The 18,318-nt window shown below is 34.2% G+C and overlaps 1 protein-coding gene across 1 annotated transcript; it reads right to left on the bottom strand.

Moving 5' to 3' along the window:
- Positions 1-1,877: 1,877 nt before the first annotated feature.
- Positions 1,878-17,906, bottom strand: LOC111992930 (arabinosyltransferase XEG113; the record flags this gene model as incomplete). The annotated part of the gene is given in 12 exon segments (XM_065761003.1): positions 1,878-2,367; positions 2,486-2,572; positions 5,214-5,333; positions 5,425-5,523; positions 8,017-8,130; positions 10,257-10,310; positions 10,473-10,567; positions 14,629-14,764; positions 15,402-15,658; positions 16,505-16,610; positions 17,271-17,476; positions 17,628-17,906. Coding segments are annotated over 12 exon segments (1,721 nt in total), but the record flags the coding sequence as incomplete, so codon positions are not given.
- Positions 17,907-18,318: the final 412 nt, after the last annotated feature.

Genomic DNA, 18,318 nt, shown 5'->3' with positions numbered 1-18,318 from the left:
AGATTTACAAAGGGGATAGGGAGATTTGAATCAAGATGTCCCGTTGAAAATATGAGGTGATAGTTGAGCTACACCTTTTGGGACTTTATAGATTTGTTGATTAGTTAGAAAGTACATCATATGCAATGTGATCTCTTATTTTTGGAAGTCCTAAAATACAATTTTTCCTTGGAAGCATCAAATGAACATTTTACTTAAAATAATTTTTTTTAATCAATTGACAAATACATAGGATCATACGCTTTGAATTTATAGTGTCCCTTTATGAAAATTAATTACTTTTTCGGTAAAATTCAAACTCAAATTTCTTATTTAAGCACAAAAAAACTTATTCGTTGAACTGATTGGAATTCGATTTTTACTAAAATTGATATTTGTCAAATAAATGGGTCTTGAAATGGTTGTTTAAGATGAGTTACAAAAACTTACTTTTTTGGGAGTAGGGCTAGCTAAAGGTATGAGGCAAATGGGCAACCAACTAATGGGAGTATTAATAGAGATATTTATGTATTAATGGGAGTATTAATTAAGCCTCAGATATTAGCCAATAAATAAAAATTAAATTTTTTATCAAAGAAAAACTAGAAAAAAAATAATCCTTTAATTGGATGTAGCAATAGCTATTTGTTTTTCTCTAGAACTCATTAATCTCCCACCAAAAATGTTGAAAGTATCACTCTCTTTGACTCTCTAAAAAAAAGGCTGAAAAATGATTTTTTTAAATTACTTAGAGTTTGTTTGGAAACTGCTTATTTTGCTAAAAACTTATTACTAAAAACAATGTAGCAAAATATTTCTTAAAAGGCAAAAACATTGTTCACGCGTTTTTCAGGTGTTGGCTGATCCATGAACAGTGCCATGGGACCAGCCAAAAAAAACGCAAACACAAAAACATCTCTACGCAAATGCACACTTAGTTGCGCTTCAAACCATCTTCTCCATTGAGCTTTGCGATGAGTCTACTCCTTCAATTTAGTTTTGACAATTCTGTAAAAACTCTAGTTCTTGCTTTACTTTCCATTTGTTTTATTCTTGAAACTTAGCTCTTAGTTTTTAAATTTATTTATTTTTTTAAATCACCTTCACTTTCTTTTCTTTTTTTTCCATTTCAACACTTCTATATAATAAAAAAATTGAAAAAAAAAATTAAATAAATATATAACTAATTACTAGTAAATAAATTTAGGATCATGCTAATGAGTGCTTTTAGGACATTGGTTAATAATTTATTTGAAGAAAGTTTTGACACCACTTTTATGAGAAATAAAAAAAGTTATCAAAACATTAATTGTTTTTTTTTTTTCCATAAAAACTTTCTTTAAATAAATTATTAATCAATACCCTAAAGACATTCGTTAGCATTTCTCATAAATTTATCCTACACATGCCAAATAATTGCAATTTACAAGGAAGAATCACTTTGAAGTGGCAGTGAAATGCTATCTAGGAATACCCAAAGATCTCATCAAGCAACCACTAGACCAACACTTTAGGATTAGCTCACTTCTATTTTAAGTTGGTAGACTTCCACCCAAAATCTTTTTTATTTAGGCCGAAACGTGGAAATGAAACGTCGAAATCCAAGCTCAATAAGCTTACAAACGTTCGAGTGCACCAGATAAATAGTAGATTTTTCACGCTTTTACCAAGGTTAACTCCATCTTGTAGACTTGTACCTTATTCCATTGTTGTGTGCATTCCTACACCTAAGAATTTGCAATTTGCACTACTTCACCTATCTCTGTATTTGACATATTTGCATCGGATTTACTTTTTCAGACACCAGAAAGAGACAAAACTTTCATTTTTNGGGGGTGGTGGGGTGGGGTGGGGGTGAAGTTCTCCATTGTAATAGAAATTAATCAAAAGCAAACGAATTATCATAATGTTGTGAAGAAGCAAACAAATTATCGCTCTCCCCTCCTTCGAATCATTTGCTCCTGTTTCTTTTATTTGCACTGTGAAAAAGTGAATATAAATCATCTATTGTTACATAAGATACAGCTCATCTCATCTCTATGTTTAATTAGTTTTTCTATTTGGATACAACATCTCTTCTTCTAAAAATGTGCATATGGGCCAGCTTAGTTTCAACAATGAGTCAGGAAGTAATCCAGCTCTGGAAATTTTTCTTTTCTTCTTATGCCTTTCTCCCTTGCTCTTGTAGTATTGTGACCAACATAAGCCTAAGGTTGTGCCTCACAAAGGTGGGTGATCATCTGCTGGAGTTTGAGGTGCTTTCGGTTTCCAACCAGGTTTCTCATCCCAATACATATCATAATATATGTGTCCAGGAGTGTGATCAGTCACACAACACCATATACCAACATACCGCTTCACACGGTTCCTGAATTTCTGTTCCCTTGTCTAAACATAAAAATTAACATTCTCTCAGCGAAACATAATCAAGTAAAAGTTTTCTTTTCTAATGCAACCTTGGACATTAAAAATATTACATGAGGAAAAATATTTGAAAAATACTTGCCTTATCACTAAAACCTAGGAAAGCATCTTGCATCGAAGAGAATTGAATGACCTTAACATCCTTGAATGAAGAGAATACCGCCTTGAACTGTACAAGTAAATATCCAACATGTTCAGTGAATTTTATGGGTAAATGAGCATCTCAAAATATTCAGCTGATGGGCACACACCAGTCGAATAGAAGTTACTGTAAGAATCTACAATTTATTTAACAAAGGTTTTTCAAATAACTATATATTTATTTTAGTTTTTAAGTTACACAAACCAAATGGATCCTGAAAGGGACCTTACCTTCCAGTCCTTAAAGTGAGAAATGCCATTTAGTGTTGAATGACTTTCAAACAAATACACATATGAAATGTGCACTGCTCATACATTATCATACCCAAAATTTCACTTCTAAATGATTCAAAAGTACTCAAACACAAGAAACTTTTTTTGAAAGTGTTATTGAATTTACCTAGAAATTCCATTTAAAATCCTTTTCTCAATTTAGCCATGACAATGTCACTAGAAACTAAACCCTTACTAAAAAGAAGAGAGAAATAGCAAATTGGCAACATTATGATGTAAAAGCCAGCATAGAAGCTACTTCTGTTTATCATTTAAGAATTTCGAGTTGGTTTGAATTTATTTAATAAACTACTTTGGCTCACCATTTGGAAAAATTACAGCGTGACTTTTTGTGGGGTGGTTATGGTGATGAAGTTCAAATGCATTTGGTTAATTGGAAGTCTGTATGTCTGCCATGACAATCAAGTGATTTGGGAATTCAAAATTTGCTGTGGAGAATTGTAATAGCTAGCAAATATGGCAATGATGGGGTGGTTGGTGCTCTAGAGTTTCAAATAAACCTCATGGGGTTTCTTTGTGGAACTACGTTAGAGGTGGTTGGGGAAGGTTTTCTCAAAATATCATATTCGAGGTGGGAACAGGTTTTCGAATCTGTTTTTGGGACGATTTGTGGTGTGCGGAGTTACCTCTCAAGGAAGCGTTTCCAATATTGTATCACATATCAAGGAATAAGGATGTGTTTGTGGCATAGCACTTGTGTTGGCAAAATGGGATTGTGCACTAGGATGTGCTTTTTGTTAGACTGATACAAGATTGGGAATTGGAGAGCTTGGAATCTTTCTTTGCTCTTTTCTAATCTAATAAGGTGGGCCAGAATGAGGAAGATGAAGTTTTGTGGTTTCTTTCTTTGCTCTTCTCTAATCTAATAAGGTGGGTCAGAATGAGGAAGATGAAGTTTTGTGGTTTCTTTCTTTGCTCTTCTCTAATCTAACAAGGTGGGTCAGAATGAGGAAGATGGAGTTTTGTGGTTAGCGACCCTGGATAACCTTTGCAACCTGGAGGCCTTTCTGGAGTGGTTCTTAAGTGAAAGCTCCTAAAGTAGCTTTTTTCACTTGGACAGTGATGAAGGGGAGGATTTTAACATTTGGATAATTTGAGGAATAGAAAAATATTTGTGTTGCTAACGGGTGTTGTACGTGTAAAAAAATTTTTTTTGATAAGTAAGAAGAGAATATTATTAATAAAAGAATAGCAAGAAAAGCACAAAAAGTTCACGGTAGTGAACAAAAGAAAAAAGAAACAAAAAGACATAAGCAGCCCCTAATCTATACTAATAGAAGAAAGAAAATCCAACAGGATAGAACAATCCGAATAGCCCCAACAACGAGACCAATCGAAGAGGGTCCGCTGGCAATACTCTAATAACTGAACCACAGTTTTCTCCTCATCCTCAAAAGACCGTCGATTTCGTTCAGTCCAAATAGTCCACTTTAAACATCCTGGAACCAAATCCCAAATATCTGAGCTATGCTTCCCAAGCCAATGATACCAGCAAAATAATAAGTCCATAACTGAGCCTGGCATGACCCATTCCATCCCAAACAACCGAAGCATATGCATCCACAAAGAATGGGCTATTGGACAAAAATGATTGGGAATCAGTGGAACACCTGCTCATTCATTGTCCGTATGCCTCTAATTTATGGTCCTTTGTGTTTATCTTGTTTGGTATCTCCTGGGTATGCCTAAACAAGGGATTCAGATCCTCTAGATTTCCTATGGTACTCTAGGAAATAGATTTCCTTAAATCTTAACAATTCTTTAATAATTCTTTAATAATTTAATTATCTAGATTTTGTTGTGTCAGCATTCCACTAACAATAATCTTATGTTTTGTTTGCAGCATTATTTTATTATTTTAAGAGTATTGTTAGTGGAATGTTGACATGGCAGAATCTAGACCTTTAAATAATAAAAGAGTGGTTCAGATTTAAAGAAATCTATTAGTAAAGTACCCTAAGAAATCTAAAGGAATTAAATCCCTAAACAAGTGGTTGAGTTGCTTGCTTGTTGGTTTGGATGTCTTAGGTGACATAGGACAGCCTCTATTTGGGGTGTTATTCCACGGTATATTATGTGGTACATATGGAGAGAGTGGAACAATAGAATCTTTGAAGGGGAGGAGTGTTCTATCATCAAGTTGAAGAGCCATTTCCTTCTGTCTTTATTTGAATGGAGGACTGCATTGAGTGGTCTTGTCATACCCTCTGTTTTAGATTTCTTAGATTTATGTAACTTTGAGTAGACTTTTGCCTCCTTGTACACTCCCTGTCTATCAAGGATTTTTTTTTTTTTGGGTACTTTTCTTCCTATTTTCAATTAAAAAAAAAATTAAAAAAAATTATTTACTGATTAAAAAATAAAAATCTAGATACCGTTTCTTCATTGCTGCGCTTTGGAAATCTGAGTACGCCTTGTGGACTGGTACCATTAGATGCATGACAATCTTTACTTCCTTCTTGACAAAGCTTAACATCGAGCCATGAATCTTTCACCTGTCACAAGCAGCAAAAGAGAATATGTTTCTAGTAAGTTACAGATCAAGAAAAGTGACTCTGTGATCTAATGCAACTCATACTCATTTACCTGTCTTGGTACTGATGGATTGTCAAAGAAAGAGTACTCCTTAATATCAATCCGGGGGCCAAACTCCTCCTCTGGCAGTTCTTTCAACATTACATTTACCTGCAGGCAGTGCATATTCCTTAGTACCATAAATGATAAAGCTGACAGGAAATACAACAAAGTTGACATGAACAATGAGATCATTTAACAACCCTATCTTCAATTTAAATAATCTGTTGAAAACTTGCAACTAACCAAACACATTTTGTAATAGACTATGGATCAGAATAGATTTCTGAACCATCCAAAACCCTTTATTCACTTCAACTATAATGTATTCCAACTTCTCACATTTCCCAACACAAAGGAAGTTTCTTTGAAACTTTTCACTTTCTATCACTCAATAATTATAGGCAAAAAAGAATACATGCATGTGACCCTAATCAATTTGTTGAAGATCCATAGCTGACCCAAAATGTTGGGATTAGGACTTGGCTGTCTTTGTTATCAATCAATAATTATAAAGAAGATAAAGCCAAAAAGTACTGATAAGGTCACCTAAGGTGAACCCAAAGAAACTTTAAGTTTAACCAAATTTAAGATTTATCCTTGTTTCCAAGTGATTATTCTCCTCTTCCACCACTTATACACAGATGGATGAAAAAGAGGCCTTAAAAAAAATTATTCAAGGTAAATTGCAGGCTGATTTTCTATGCAAATCCAATATACTCAGTAAAATAAAAATGTTTGGATCATCTCATTCCCATAGAACTTTTTAATGCAATCTCTCAATCCAAAGACACTCAAAAGTAATCAAGTGTAACAAAAGGATTAAAAATTCAAACCAACTCCAAGTCACACAAGATTGTACTTCTAATGTTACATTCAAAAAAATGACATAAGACTTATAAAATGTTATTAAACGTACCAACTCCAAATTCCTGACTACAATAAGACTAAGATAAATGACATTAAAATTAAAGGCAACATTACAAGTACACTTGTTATGTATGTAATGACCATAAAACACAGGCAGAATTTCCTACGCTGCCCAATGTAAATGTGAATTCCCTGAAAATCCTCTAATTCTTTACCAAAACAAAGAGATTCTGGACATTATTTACTCATCTGGACACCTAGTTTGTGACACTTCACATTATGCATTGTGAAAAACACGATCCTCTAATTTACCACGACAAAGAGTGGACAATTCCAGACATTACTTACTCATTGAGACTGCTGGTTTGTGACAGTTCACACTAAGTGCTGTGAAAAACACACAAAATAATAATGGCAAGCAACGTGAGACACAAAATTTGATGTAGTTCAATAAAATCTAAACCTACATCCATGGGCAATGCCTACCATAAAATCCACTATCAATGTTAACAATACCAATACTCACAAACATAAACTAACCCAAATCTCCAATACAACTGAAGCTGCTCTAACACTTACACAACTACAAAAGACAAACTAGACAACTTTTTCTTAGCACTCTCTCACACAAAGGCTACACCACCACTCTACTTATTAGGGACTATTAAACCCCTTTTTTCTTTTCTTATCAATGTGAGACTAACACTTTTAATAGGAATTAATTCACCTCCTTAGTACTCTTCTAATCAATATGGGATTCTAAAACCAACTAGGAAACCTCCAAACTTATCAATCTGCTGAGCCAAAACCTCCATGGACCTTTGATGGTGCTCCTGCTACTGTTTCATGCCAGCAAAAGACGGCCAGTCAAGAGAATCTTGTTCCTTCAGCCATTCTGGATCAAGGCTTTCATACCAATTGTAATGAACCTCATTGTGGTCTGAAGGTCAAAAAAAAAAAATGATGGTCTAAAGGTTTTGGGGAAATGAGATGGTTGAGTGCAATAGGGAATGTAAGTGAATTGACTTGGTTTGAGGTAGACATACTCCAAGAGAAGAATGAGGATGAAGAAGAGACCTTAGAAAGAGAAGTAAAAAATTTGCATAAACTTTCATAATGAGGATGAGTACATGGTAGCCTAGTATTTATATTAGGACTTTTACAAAGCTAGCATCAAGAAAAGTTCAAGATTGGTTCTTTAACCAGCTAACAACTTGAAGAACTCCTTTTAACAAACTAGTAACTATTCTTGGTTAGACTTCACAGGGTTCTTGCCTAGTCTTATCCCTGGTTCCCTACACATGTTGTACACTGCTGGGCTGGTCTTGGTGGGTCTTGATGGGTTTTGGGCAGGCTTGGGGCTGAGTATAAAAAATTTATTTGTACATATAGGTTTACATTCACAAATTGAAAATTAAAGAGAATATAAAGGCCCACTTAGAAGGTGAGAATTGATATAACCATTGCAAGAATGCGAAACTTAAAAATCTGGTCACTACTTGTGTCTGATAAAATAGTATTATCAAGGGTAACTTGATAATGTAATGACTAAGTGTGTCTAACAAAATACTATTAGATGATTACTTCTAAAGAGAAACTCTAGTCAGAAAGGTCATGTAAAATCTATTTGATTTTACCACCATAAGCTGCTTCAATAATCAATATCAAAGAATGCCAATAGAATCTTCCAATAGATCAAAACAAAAACCTTAAGCTGCAACAAAAAGGAAATACCTCAAATACATGGTCCAAAGGACAAATAAAAGGTTGTCTAGTCACGGAGCCTTCCAAAACTCCCGGGTGCGCAAACCACAGCCTATCCAACCTGCACCATAGTGGAGGCATGACCTAAAATCACACAATAAAAACACAAAAGAGATCAAAATATACACTTTAATATTACCAGCAAAAGCAATTTCTAATTTTAGCAATTTGATATTTATGTTCTAAAAACTCAACCAAACAAACTTCTCTCCTTAGTTTCACGATATTTTCAACGTAAGTAGATATTTAAACAGACCAAATCATTTGGCACAATGTTGGTAGGTCAATTTAAAAGGAAAGATTTTTTCAGTGGCTCACTCTGAAAAAGATTTCTAGATCAAGGATTTTTGAATTGTCAGCCATTACAGTTACAATTTAAAGAGCAATCAGCTTCATAATTCATGTTAACACTTCTCAACAGAATGAGCTCGCTGACCACCACATTTAAGATTCCTTTTGACTTTATTTTTTTTGGGTTTCAGTACCACAGTTAAAAAGTAAATGAAATTTACGAATTAGCTCTAACTCAATTGGCACCTCCTCCCCTTATAAGTCCATAGCGGAGGGCAAGGTCGTAGGTTCAAGACCCATCAGTTGCATGTGTTACTAATAAAAACAAAGTAAAAGAAATTCAGTATTGGTGACCCTAACATATAAATTGAAGCTTGTAAACTCCAGCTCAACAAAATTTTAAACTCAGCCAGCCGCATAATTCTGTGTAGTAAATACACTATCTAATATCTTATATGCGTGTTGGACATGTGGTGTGTGTGTAGACATGTATGCAAATACACTAGACAGGCATAACTGATAAATTAACACTAATCTCAAAAGTTTAAATTGTAATAAAATGTTGAATTTAATCATCTTGACCATTAACACTTCCCTCACATGTGGACCTAGATATCCCTCAATATATAAGAGGTAGAGTAGAGATAAGGGTTTTAAAAGACCTATTAAAAAAAAAAAAAAAACAGGATCCATCACGTGGAACTTTAAAATGTCTGCATAGGAGGTAGACTAGAGATAGGGTTCAAACTTAGGACCACCTACTTTGATACCATAATAAATAATAAAAGTTGGACTCTTGTATGTGCCAACGCAGCAGGAAAACAGTGGATCATCTATTGGACTATTGGTAAATTACTCTATAGCTCATGCTTTGTGGAGTTATGTTTTTAATTCCTTTGGGATTCAATGGGTGTTACCAAAGACGATCATGGATCTTTTGTTTGGTAGGAGGAATTGGTTTAGAAAACACTCTTTGGATATTAGAAATCTTGTCCCTTTATACTTGATGTACACTTTGGGGAGAGAACAAAATTGCCTACTTATGAAGATACAGAAAGTTCGGTGACTCAATTGCAAACATTGTTGCTTAGAGTTTTGTTTGACTGGTCCCACGTGTGAGGTTTTATCACTAGCATTTCTAATTTTGTACATGACAACTTATTTTTGTAAATCTTTAGTCTTTTTTCAATAAAATCTCATTATCAAAAACCTAATAATAATAAGAGTTGGACTCGGGTTTCACTGTTAAACCCAAGCTAAATAACTAAATTCAAATAAAACCCAATAGTCCAATAGCACAGCCCATGATAATAAATAAATAAAATAAATAAATAAAATAAATAAAATTAAATAAATAAATAAAATAAATAAATAAATAAAACCTAGGCAATTACAGAATATCCCCTTACAATTAAAAAAAAAAAAAAAAAGGCTTCTTGCTGCATGCTTTTTCTTTTTGGATAAGTAATAAATTTGGGTATCAAAAAGAGTCACCCAAGTATACAGGAAGTATATGGGGACAAACAATCAATTACAAAAGTTACAGAAATCTGGCTTGTTGCCTGCTTAACAAAGTTGTAATTAATAATAATAGCAACAATGATTTGACAGTAGTAAATAATGTTTTGTTGATAAAACAAGATAAGTATATTCTGCACACTGCGCCTAATTTTGATACTCACTTCATCCAAGTTCAAAAATACATATCAGCAAATTTAACATTGTGACATTCAGTATGCCTTCCTCTCTAATATATTTTTATTGCAGATTTGATATGTGATAGCACATTTATGCCAAAAAAAGAAGAAGAAGATATACTATGGTAGTGGTTATGAGGGACAAATACTTCCAAATGCACTAATGTAGGAATATATATTACTATAAACTGCCACAAAACGTAGAAATTTAGCTATCCTCACCAGTGTACGATCCAACAATGAAGCTATCGCAAGTGCTGTCCTTATTTGTTTCATCTGAAAGAATTATTCACAAACTATTTCATGAGATGAAATCAAAAGAATACAATTCTATTTTCGATGAATAAAATAAATAAATAAATAATTCATGAGATGCAATATTGCAATATCCAAAAATCGAAGGTGTTAGCTTGATTAGGTTAGTACATACATACATACTTGGTAATTAACTAGAGAAAAGTGTGATTCAATAGTATGTTGCCCATCTAGTAACAAGCTCTTGGGAATAGATGGCTTAAATGATAAGAATCCTCCTGCATACCCACAAAGAAGTTATGCTACAGTGAATTAGTGATAATGTCATATTCACCAAAGATAAAGGACCCATGCAGCACTTCATTAACTATAAGTAGACACCATAGAGCATGCGCCCATATATTCAAAGTGTGCTTTTCCTGTCTTCAGTTTGGTGCAATTTAGGTTCCTGATGAGGCAGATATATCTAAGGGAAATGAGCTCCATTTGGTTAGGATGGGGGATATAATAAAAATTGAAAAATGTGGTTCTAAGGAAAAGACAATAAAATTGCCCAATCTTGCATCCCATGAGTAACTTTCAACTCTCATGATATTGGATCACAAGAAAAGGGACAGATCATAAAACAAACTTGCACTTTTTAAACTCTCTAGCAGTCTCATCCAAACCAATTCAAGCCAAAAGTACATAAGAAGCAAGGGATCACATAATCATGGGGACTAATTAAAAGTTGAAAAACATATAACCATGTAGTCTAACTAATTATACTTTTTAAGTTCAAAACAAGCCTGTAGCAAAGAAAGCAATAAAATTTTGAAATTAAAAATAATGAAGATAGATTAGAAATGAATGAAAATACGTTCAAATGCATGTTTACAGCTCCAAAAATTTATCTACATACAGAAAATAAGGGAGAAAAATGTTCTTGAAACTATTCTAAAACACTCAAACAGTCAGGCCAGGAAAAATATAAATAACACATACTTCCATTAACTAAGCTATGATATTACAGATTTACAGTCTCTCAATATAAGTAAAAAAGTAGTGTAAACTTTGACAATTTGACTTCTAAGTCTAAAATACCCAAAATATTAACGATTAAATGTTAAAGAAAGCTATTTTGACCCATAAAATATATCAGCCCAATTACAACAACTTAAGCAATTAACTTCATAATTATAAAAACAGAAATTTGAATATAATAGAACCATTTGGAGAATTCTTGCATGGATATTTTGACAATAGACTCCCAGCTGATAGGTAAGCAAGAGAAACGGCTTAACATTTGCAGATCCCACTTTCCAGTTAAGGTTTTTAAGGTTTTGACTGTCCAAAAGGGTAAGTTGCAGATTGTTAAAACCAAAACATAGAGTATGGCCACACGTAGGGACACAAGGTTATCAAAGTTCATATCTAAAATAGACAAAGGACAAATTGGGGGAATTTTTCTAGATGGGGTTGTGGTTGGTTAAGGTTAGGAGAACTCATAGATCTAGGTTTAAAATTATTGAAGTAAGTGTTATGAGGTTTTGAAGGGAATTAAAAGGTGGTTTAATGAGTTATTTGGTAGAAGCAAGTATGTGGGGATATCGGGTTTCAATAGGTAAAGGAAAGGGGGTTGATCTGTGGTTGTAAGGAAGAAGAAAATCACATGTTTTATGATGTTTAGGGGTTGTATGAACAGTACCTCTGAGCAACAACTGTGAGGGAGAGAGAAGAAGAAGAAGAAGAAGAAGAAGAAGAGAAGAAAGAAAGAAGAGGAAAGGAGGAAGAAAAGAACCCACAAAGGCTTAAAACACTCAATAACTTTATTAGTCAACTCTCTCCGTCGAATCCATTGAGCACAATGATAGATAAAGACTCTTCCTTGTCCTAGTAGTGTTAGGACTTTTAATGAATAGTAAACTAAAAACCTAACAAAAGACTAACTTGGACACAAGGAAAATAAAACCTAAGATATATAGGATATCCTAGAAGATTCTAGACTCAATTAAAGTACCAAATACCTTAATTTGCATAAATTGCTTAAAAAATTACAGATTTTCCCCTGCAAATAAAATTGACCATAACTAATAAAATAAACATCCAAATAAAAATTGTCTTAACCCTAAAAGACTCATACTTAGACCATTAAAACTACATGACTTTCACTTCAATTAGACTTCACAAGTGGACCCCATAAAATAATTTTTGAATAGGCGAATCTGTAAAGTAATAGCAAATTAATCTTCCACGACTGCATAAAAAATACAATACAAAACAGGATTTTCTAGAAACTTGGGGTTAAAGTTAATGACTCTAGGGGCACAATTTGAGTTTTCAAAGTTCAGGAAGATTAGAACCCAGTGGGAGGTGGACTTTTTGCCTATTTTTGTCTTAAAACAACTTAAGTACACTGAAAATAGACATTGGTTAACATCATAAAGCAAGAAAAGTGTTTGTCGAACCTTAAATTCCATCCCAAAGATTCTTAGCAATCAAACATATTATGATATTTTTTGAAGAATATTATCATTGGTTAGCAATTGTGCCCCAGGCAAAGAGCAAAGGAAAAGCAATTGATGACATCTACAACTGTTCGTGTGTGTGTGTGTGTGCATGATAGAGAGAGAGAGAGAGTCTTCTCTAACAAACAAATTCACAATCCTTTATCCCATTAACCCTATGTCGTTCCTCACTTCACCTTGGAACAGGAAAATGGCCTCCCAAAACCCACAAGGGACTAAAAAGTCAAGAATCATTTATAGATGTTCAAAACACAATGATGAATCAGACTAGATAAATTTGTTCAATTTCATTCCACATTTCCACTGAATACAGTTAATACATTGTGTCACATTCTCCCCCTGTCTCTCTCATTACTTCATTGGTTGGTGGAATTGGTTGGGGAAGCATTCAACTCCCATTTGAAATTTAGTTCCATTGTGTTTGATGTGGTGTATTTGGAGGGAACGCAATCAGCGGACGCTAGATCCAATGACCAACTACTTGCTATCTTTTCTAGTTTCCTTTTTGATTGCTAGGGCTTGGGGACACATCTAGTGATTCTCTTTCTTTATTCCTTAGCTCTCTTCTTCTTTGTAATTAGTGCTTTTTTATATTTTTGCTTTTCCATCTTTTTTTATACTTTTGATATGCTGGTGCTACTTTGCGTTTAGCAGTTTTTTGAATATACATCTTTCTTACCTATCAAAAAAATATATATATACCAACTATGCTCTGTGATGCCAAGAGTGCAACCAGAGTTAATGTTAGCAGACTTTATTTGGTTTGAGATAACAGATTTCATTTGTCGTTAAGGATTTCATGTGATGTAATGGTGCTTATTGATGTAATCCTTAAGCCTATTTAAAAGAGACTATGTCAATAGTTTGAAAAGTGGAATTAGAATTAAAAACTTTCTGAGTCAGTTTTCTCTAAACCTTTGTGGTGATTCCAAGCACCCTATTTGTGAAGCCTATGGTTTTCTGTTTTTCCTTTTCTTTCGTATTCTTGCAAAACAATTTGAATAAAAACATTCTGGGTTAACAGTTTTCTCTACATCTTGCTGGTGATTCCAAGCACCCTTAGGTGGTGAAGCCTAAGGTTCTCTGCTTTTCCATTTCTTTCTTATTCTTGCAAACCTGTTCTACATTACCCACCCCTTGCAGAGTGGAATCATGCATTACCATATGAGAAATATCAAGAACGGAGCAACTACAAAATGCTCTTCATTTTGGCATTTTACATCTCATTGTAGCTCCCTCACCTTAAGATATATAGTATATTGTTCTAACCTACTAATTCAATGATGGAATTAAGATGGACAAACATGGGCAGTGGTGATACAAAAAGTCCCACAATCTCCCAAATCCAACATGGATCAGCCCTGAAATTCCCATCCCTGCTCCCTGCTTAAGTTAAGGGTGTACTAACAAACCTGTTCCAGCAGGGAAGGGCAGTTTATGCATGAGCTCATTCCATTCTGATAACGGTCAAGTTGTCAAGATTATTAATTGAAACACCATAACTCATTCCATTCTGATAGTAGTAATTATACTTTGCAGTAGTGCATTCCTCAAAGGCTAAAAAACTAATGTTTAAAGAAGGCATATTTGTAGATTTTTAGGCCCCTTCATCAAGGATAATCTGCAAAGGTGAAGGGTCCTTTTTTTATACTTGGTCTGAGATGCAGATACAAAGGATAAAAGACAATCAACAAGCCATGCAGATCACTGAATTAAAGACCCTGCAACACCTTGAGAGACTCATGTCTACAGAATAACGAATTATGATATTGAATAAGCATATGCAACCTAAGATAAATTGGCGAGACATGCAACATGTGGCACAGAATTACCTGGTGAATCATAGTATTCTGGTGGATCATAGAAAACCATGGCTTCCCGAAGCCGGTGCCGCTTTCCTTCAGTACCTGCAAACTGAAATGTGGTATGCACTGCATATGGCTCCAATCTGAATTGCTGATACGTGGCCTGCGATTATAGCATTAGGGTTTAGGGCATGCTTGATATACAGTTTGTTCAGCTATATTAACCAGGTCAATTAAAATTCTTACAAGCTCAGTGGCAATAGTTGCCTAAAATAAAATTAGCAAAGTAAATGAATGTTCATTTTGAGGTAGAACAAAAAGTTGATGCAACACGAAAACTGAATAGAAAAATAAAAATACCCTAGAAATCAGCAACTAGAGTTGCTTGGAAATAACACAAAGTGAGATAGAAAATCACCTATGGTTGGCTGGAATCAACACCAAGCCATTTGAAAAGGTTCCAACTGAAATTTATTCATCTTAGCTTGTCTCCATAGGAGAACAATAACACAATTATATAGACTACTAAAACTAAAACCTAATTCTGGTTGACTTAGGAAAGCATTTATTGAATTACAAATATAACCTCGACTTTAGGAAAATAAATAAAATACTAATCATTTAATTAACTAATAAGACCTAAAATAAATCTCATTGAGCAAAAATACAGTTGACTTCTAAAATTAAATAAAACAAAATTGAAATGAAATTGTCTACAAACTTCCCACATCACATTAATGTAGAGAGAGAGAGAGAGAGGAGACTGCTCATTCTACAAAGAGCAATTCCACATATCCTACCTGGACAAAATAAGTATGTCCACTACAAAATATACTAGCTGGCAGGATTCCCAGCTTGAGATTTCCATCAAAAGCATATACAAGTCCACTCTCCTCGTCCACAGGTGGTCCTAACTGCTTGTGTAAAAGATCATTAAACCCATTTTGATCCCATATTTTGTCATCAGCTATAAGCATTTCTTTCCATGCCTTTGCCAGTTTTTTTGCAGAATCTGTTGGCCGCCAGTGGAATATTCCTATATTGTAGGCTCCACTAACTGTTGCAGATGAAGAAGTAAAATTGTGAGTGTGGTGCTTGTTAGGATTATGGTTAAATGATTAAGTTCACCATTTCCTAATAGCTTAAGCTTTAGAGAGAATTGGTAATTTAATATGGTATTAGAGCAGGAGATCCTGAGTTTAAATTTAAAAGTGCTTATTAAACCATGGAGTTCAGAAGGATAAAAGTTTATAAAGTTCCAAGTTGATAATTAAAAAGTAGTGATTTGATAATGAGCCTATAACTAGAAAGAGTGACTGGGACTTGTCCTAGAAAACAAAGCATGTGGGACTTTCTAAACATCAAAGAATGAGAAAGGGTGCAGATAAGGTCATCCTAAGAGGTTCCTGGTAAGAGTTTGTACTTTAAACATTTTCCTGAGTTCACCTTTTTTTTAACTGAGACTTTTTTTATTTTTTGGTCTTTGTACACATACAGGAAGAACCATGTGGCAGAAAATTGCAAAAAAGTAGCAAACTGTAATGGGTTCTATAGCAAAAAAGCATACTGCACTAGTTCCATACTTCTTAATGTAATCAAAATTAACATTCTTGCCAATCCATTGCAGCATAGTACTAAATTTTGTTTGTGTTTTGGTTCCAAGCTAGTACATTAAAAAATGTTGACCCTTTCCAAGTATCCATTCACTGGCAGACACATTTTCACATCAGTTCATGAGATTTCAACTAGTATTTCACACACCAATCATTAAGAGAACTCTTAATGCGAAAGGGGTAACAACGCATGCTTGCACAGAGATAAATGAGGTTATCATGAACAATAAAGTAAACGAAGGAAAGACAAACACGAACAGTAAATCTTGTTTTACTACTACAAACTTCACCTTGTTGCCAAACGTCTAGCCTGTCATCAACAACTGTTGGTATGACTTGATCACTAGAAGTTAAGACATCTGCTTCAGGAAAACGAGCAAAATATGGCAGCGGGTTCTGTTTCAAGACATAGTAGATAAGGTAAAGTGAGTTTGATTAATAGTAATCTTCAGAAGGAATATAATAAATGTATAAAAGAAAAAAACCTTAAAGATACTGATTATAACAAATAAATACTGATCTTAGAGCGTCCTTGATGAAATAGCATTGATCGCACAACAAACAAAATATGAGAGTGAGAAAGACAAACAGGAAAGAAATAAAATAAATAAGGGAAAATATACAGGATATCTTACTGGGAATAGAAAAAGGTAAAGAAAATTAAAGAATAAAGACAGAAATCACTATTGAACAGGTTCACCAGGAAAGTGGAATAGTTCTGGGGTCACAAATCATACCGTTGGAACAAAAACATAATAAATGCTTTTGCTTCTCAGCACTTCTAATCAACAAATCTATAACCAAGGAAAGCAAAAGAATATAATATAGATAATTGGGGGGGGGGGGGGAGGGATTCTAATTCTATTTATTATTAAATATCAAGTTCTAATCATTATCCCCACTTCCCACCAGAACCTAGCCTGCCCAATATGGATTAAAATACTCAGAAGTAGATATTTATTTATTTAGTAAAAATACACACACAAAAAAAATAAAAATAAAAAACAATACTCTGATCATGCAGAAGATCAAATAGGACTTGAGCTGAAACCGTACCTTCAACCAAACCATGTCTGTATCACACATCAACAGTTCGAAACCATAGGGAAGGAGTGAATCTATCATAACAACTTTTTGTCTCCCCATCTTATGAAATGTTGGAGAGCCCCAGCCAACATCAATTGTGCTCATATGGCTGCCCATATCAAAAACAGGAATACCTTTCCAATACAAAGCCTCCAACAATTTGGTATCCATCGCACCTAAAACAACAATTTTGAACTCCTTTAAGAGGTGTACACTTAAGTATAATATATGTGGATATGATTTTTCAAGAAAAAAAAATTCAAATATCTGAGGAAAGTGAGTGCAACTGCAAAAAAGCTATGAAGCTAAAATTATGATTTAGCTTACCAACAAGAAGGTTAGAGAGCCCCAAATCTGTCAAGTGTTTAACCCAAGTCAGGATAAAATCCATGAATGCGTAGTTACCAAAGGTCACTATTATGACATTATCTTTCACCCTTTTCTCAACCAGTTCTTTGGTCAGTTGAAAAGCCTTCAAAGGTGGCATTTTTTTGGAGGGAACTTGCCAAATAGGGGGCATCAATGCACTTTGAGGCCCTGTAGTTAAACCCACTGTTGCTGATCGAGAAAAATTGAGTGCTGGTTCTGTTGGATGAGAATCCACATCTGGAGAGAGCATGTGCGTCAAGAGAAGTGAATTGCATACTCAAACATAGAGAATAGAGAACTCGATGAACCACTGAGAATAGAAATTCTAGGGAACAAGTATTAATAATAATGCTCAGGAACATGAGCTTTTCAAATCTATCCTAGCAATTCATGCAATATTGCATCATTAACAGAAGGGAAACAGTTCAAAAAACTTCTCCAGTTCCCTCTAGAAACTAATAATCAAGGAAACAGTCCTCTTAAGAAGTCTATTATTAGCCCATTCCAAAATAGGTCCCATGTTAACTGGTCAGTCCTAACATCTGAGCTTATATGCAACACTTATAACAAAAATTTTGGAGAAAAAGTAAAAAGGTGCAGATGATACTAAAGAGGCCAATGCCCAAACCAAAAAAAATGAAGTAGAAGA

The sequence above is a fragment of the Quercus suber genome, unplaced genomic scaffold (genome assembly GCF_002906115.3).
Source record: "Quercus suber isolate HL8 unplaced genomic scaffold, Cork oak 2.0 scaffold_391, whole genome shotgun sequence".
Classification (NCBI taxonomy): Eukaryota; Viridiplantae; Streptophyta; class Magnoliopsida; order Fagales; family Fagaceae; genus Quercus; species Quercus suber.
The sequence above is the reverse complement of the archived record's forward strand: the minus strand, read 5'-3'. Positions and strand labels throughout refer to the sequence as shown.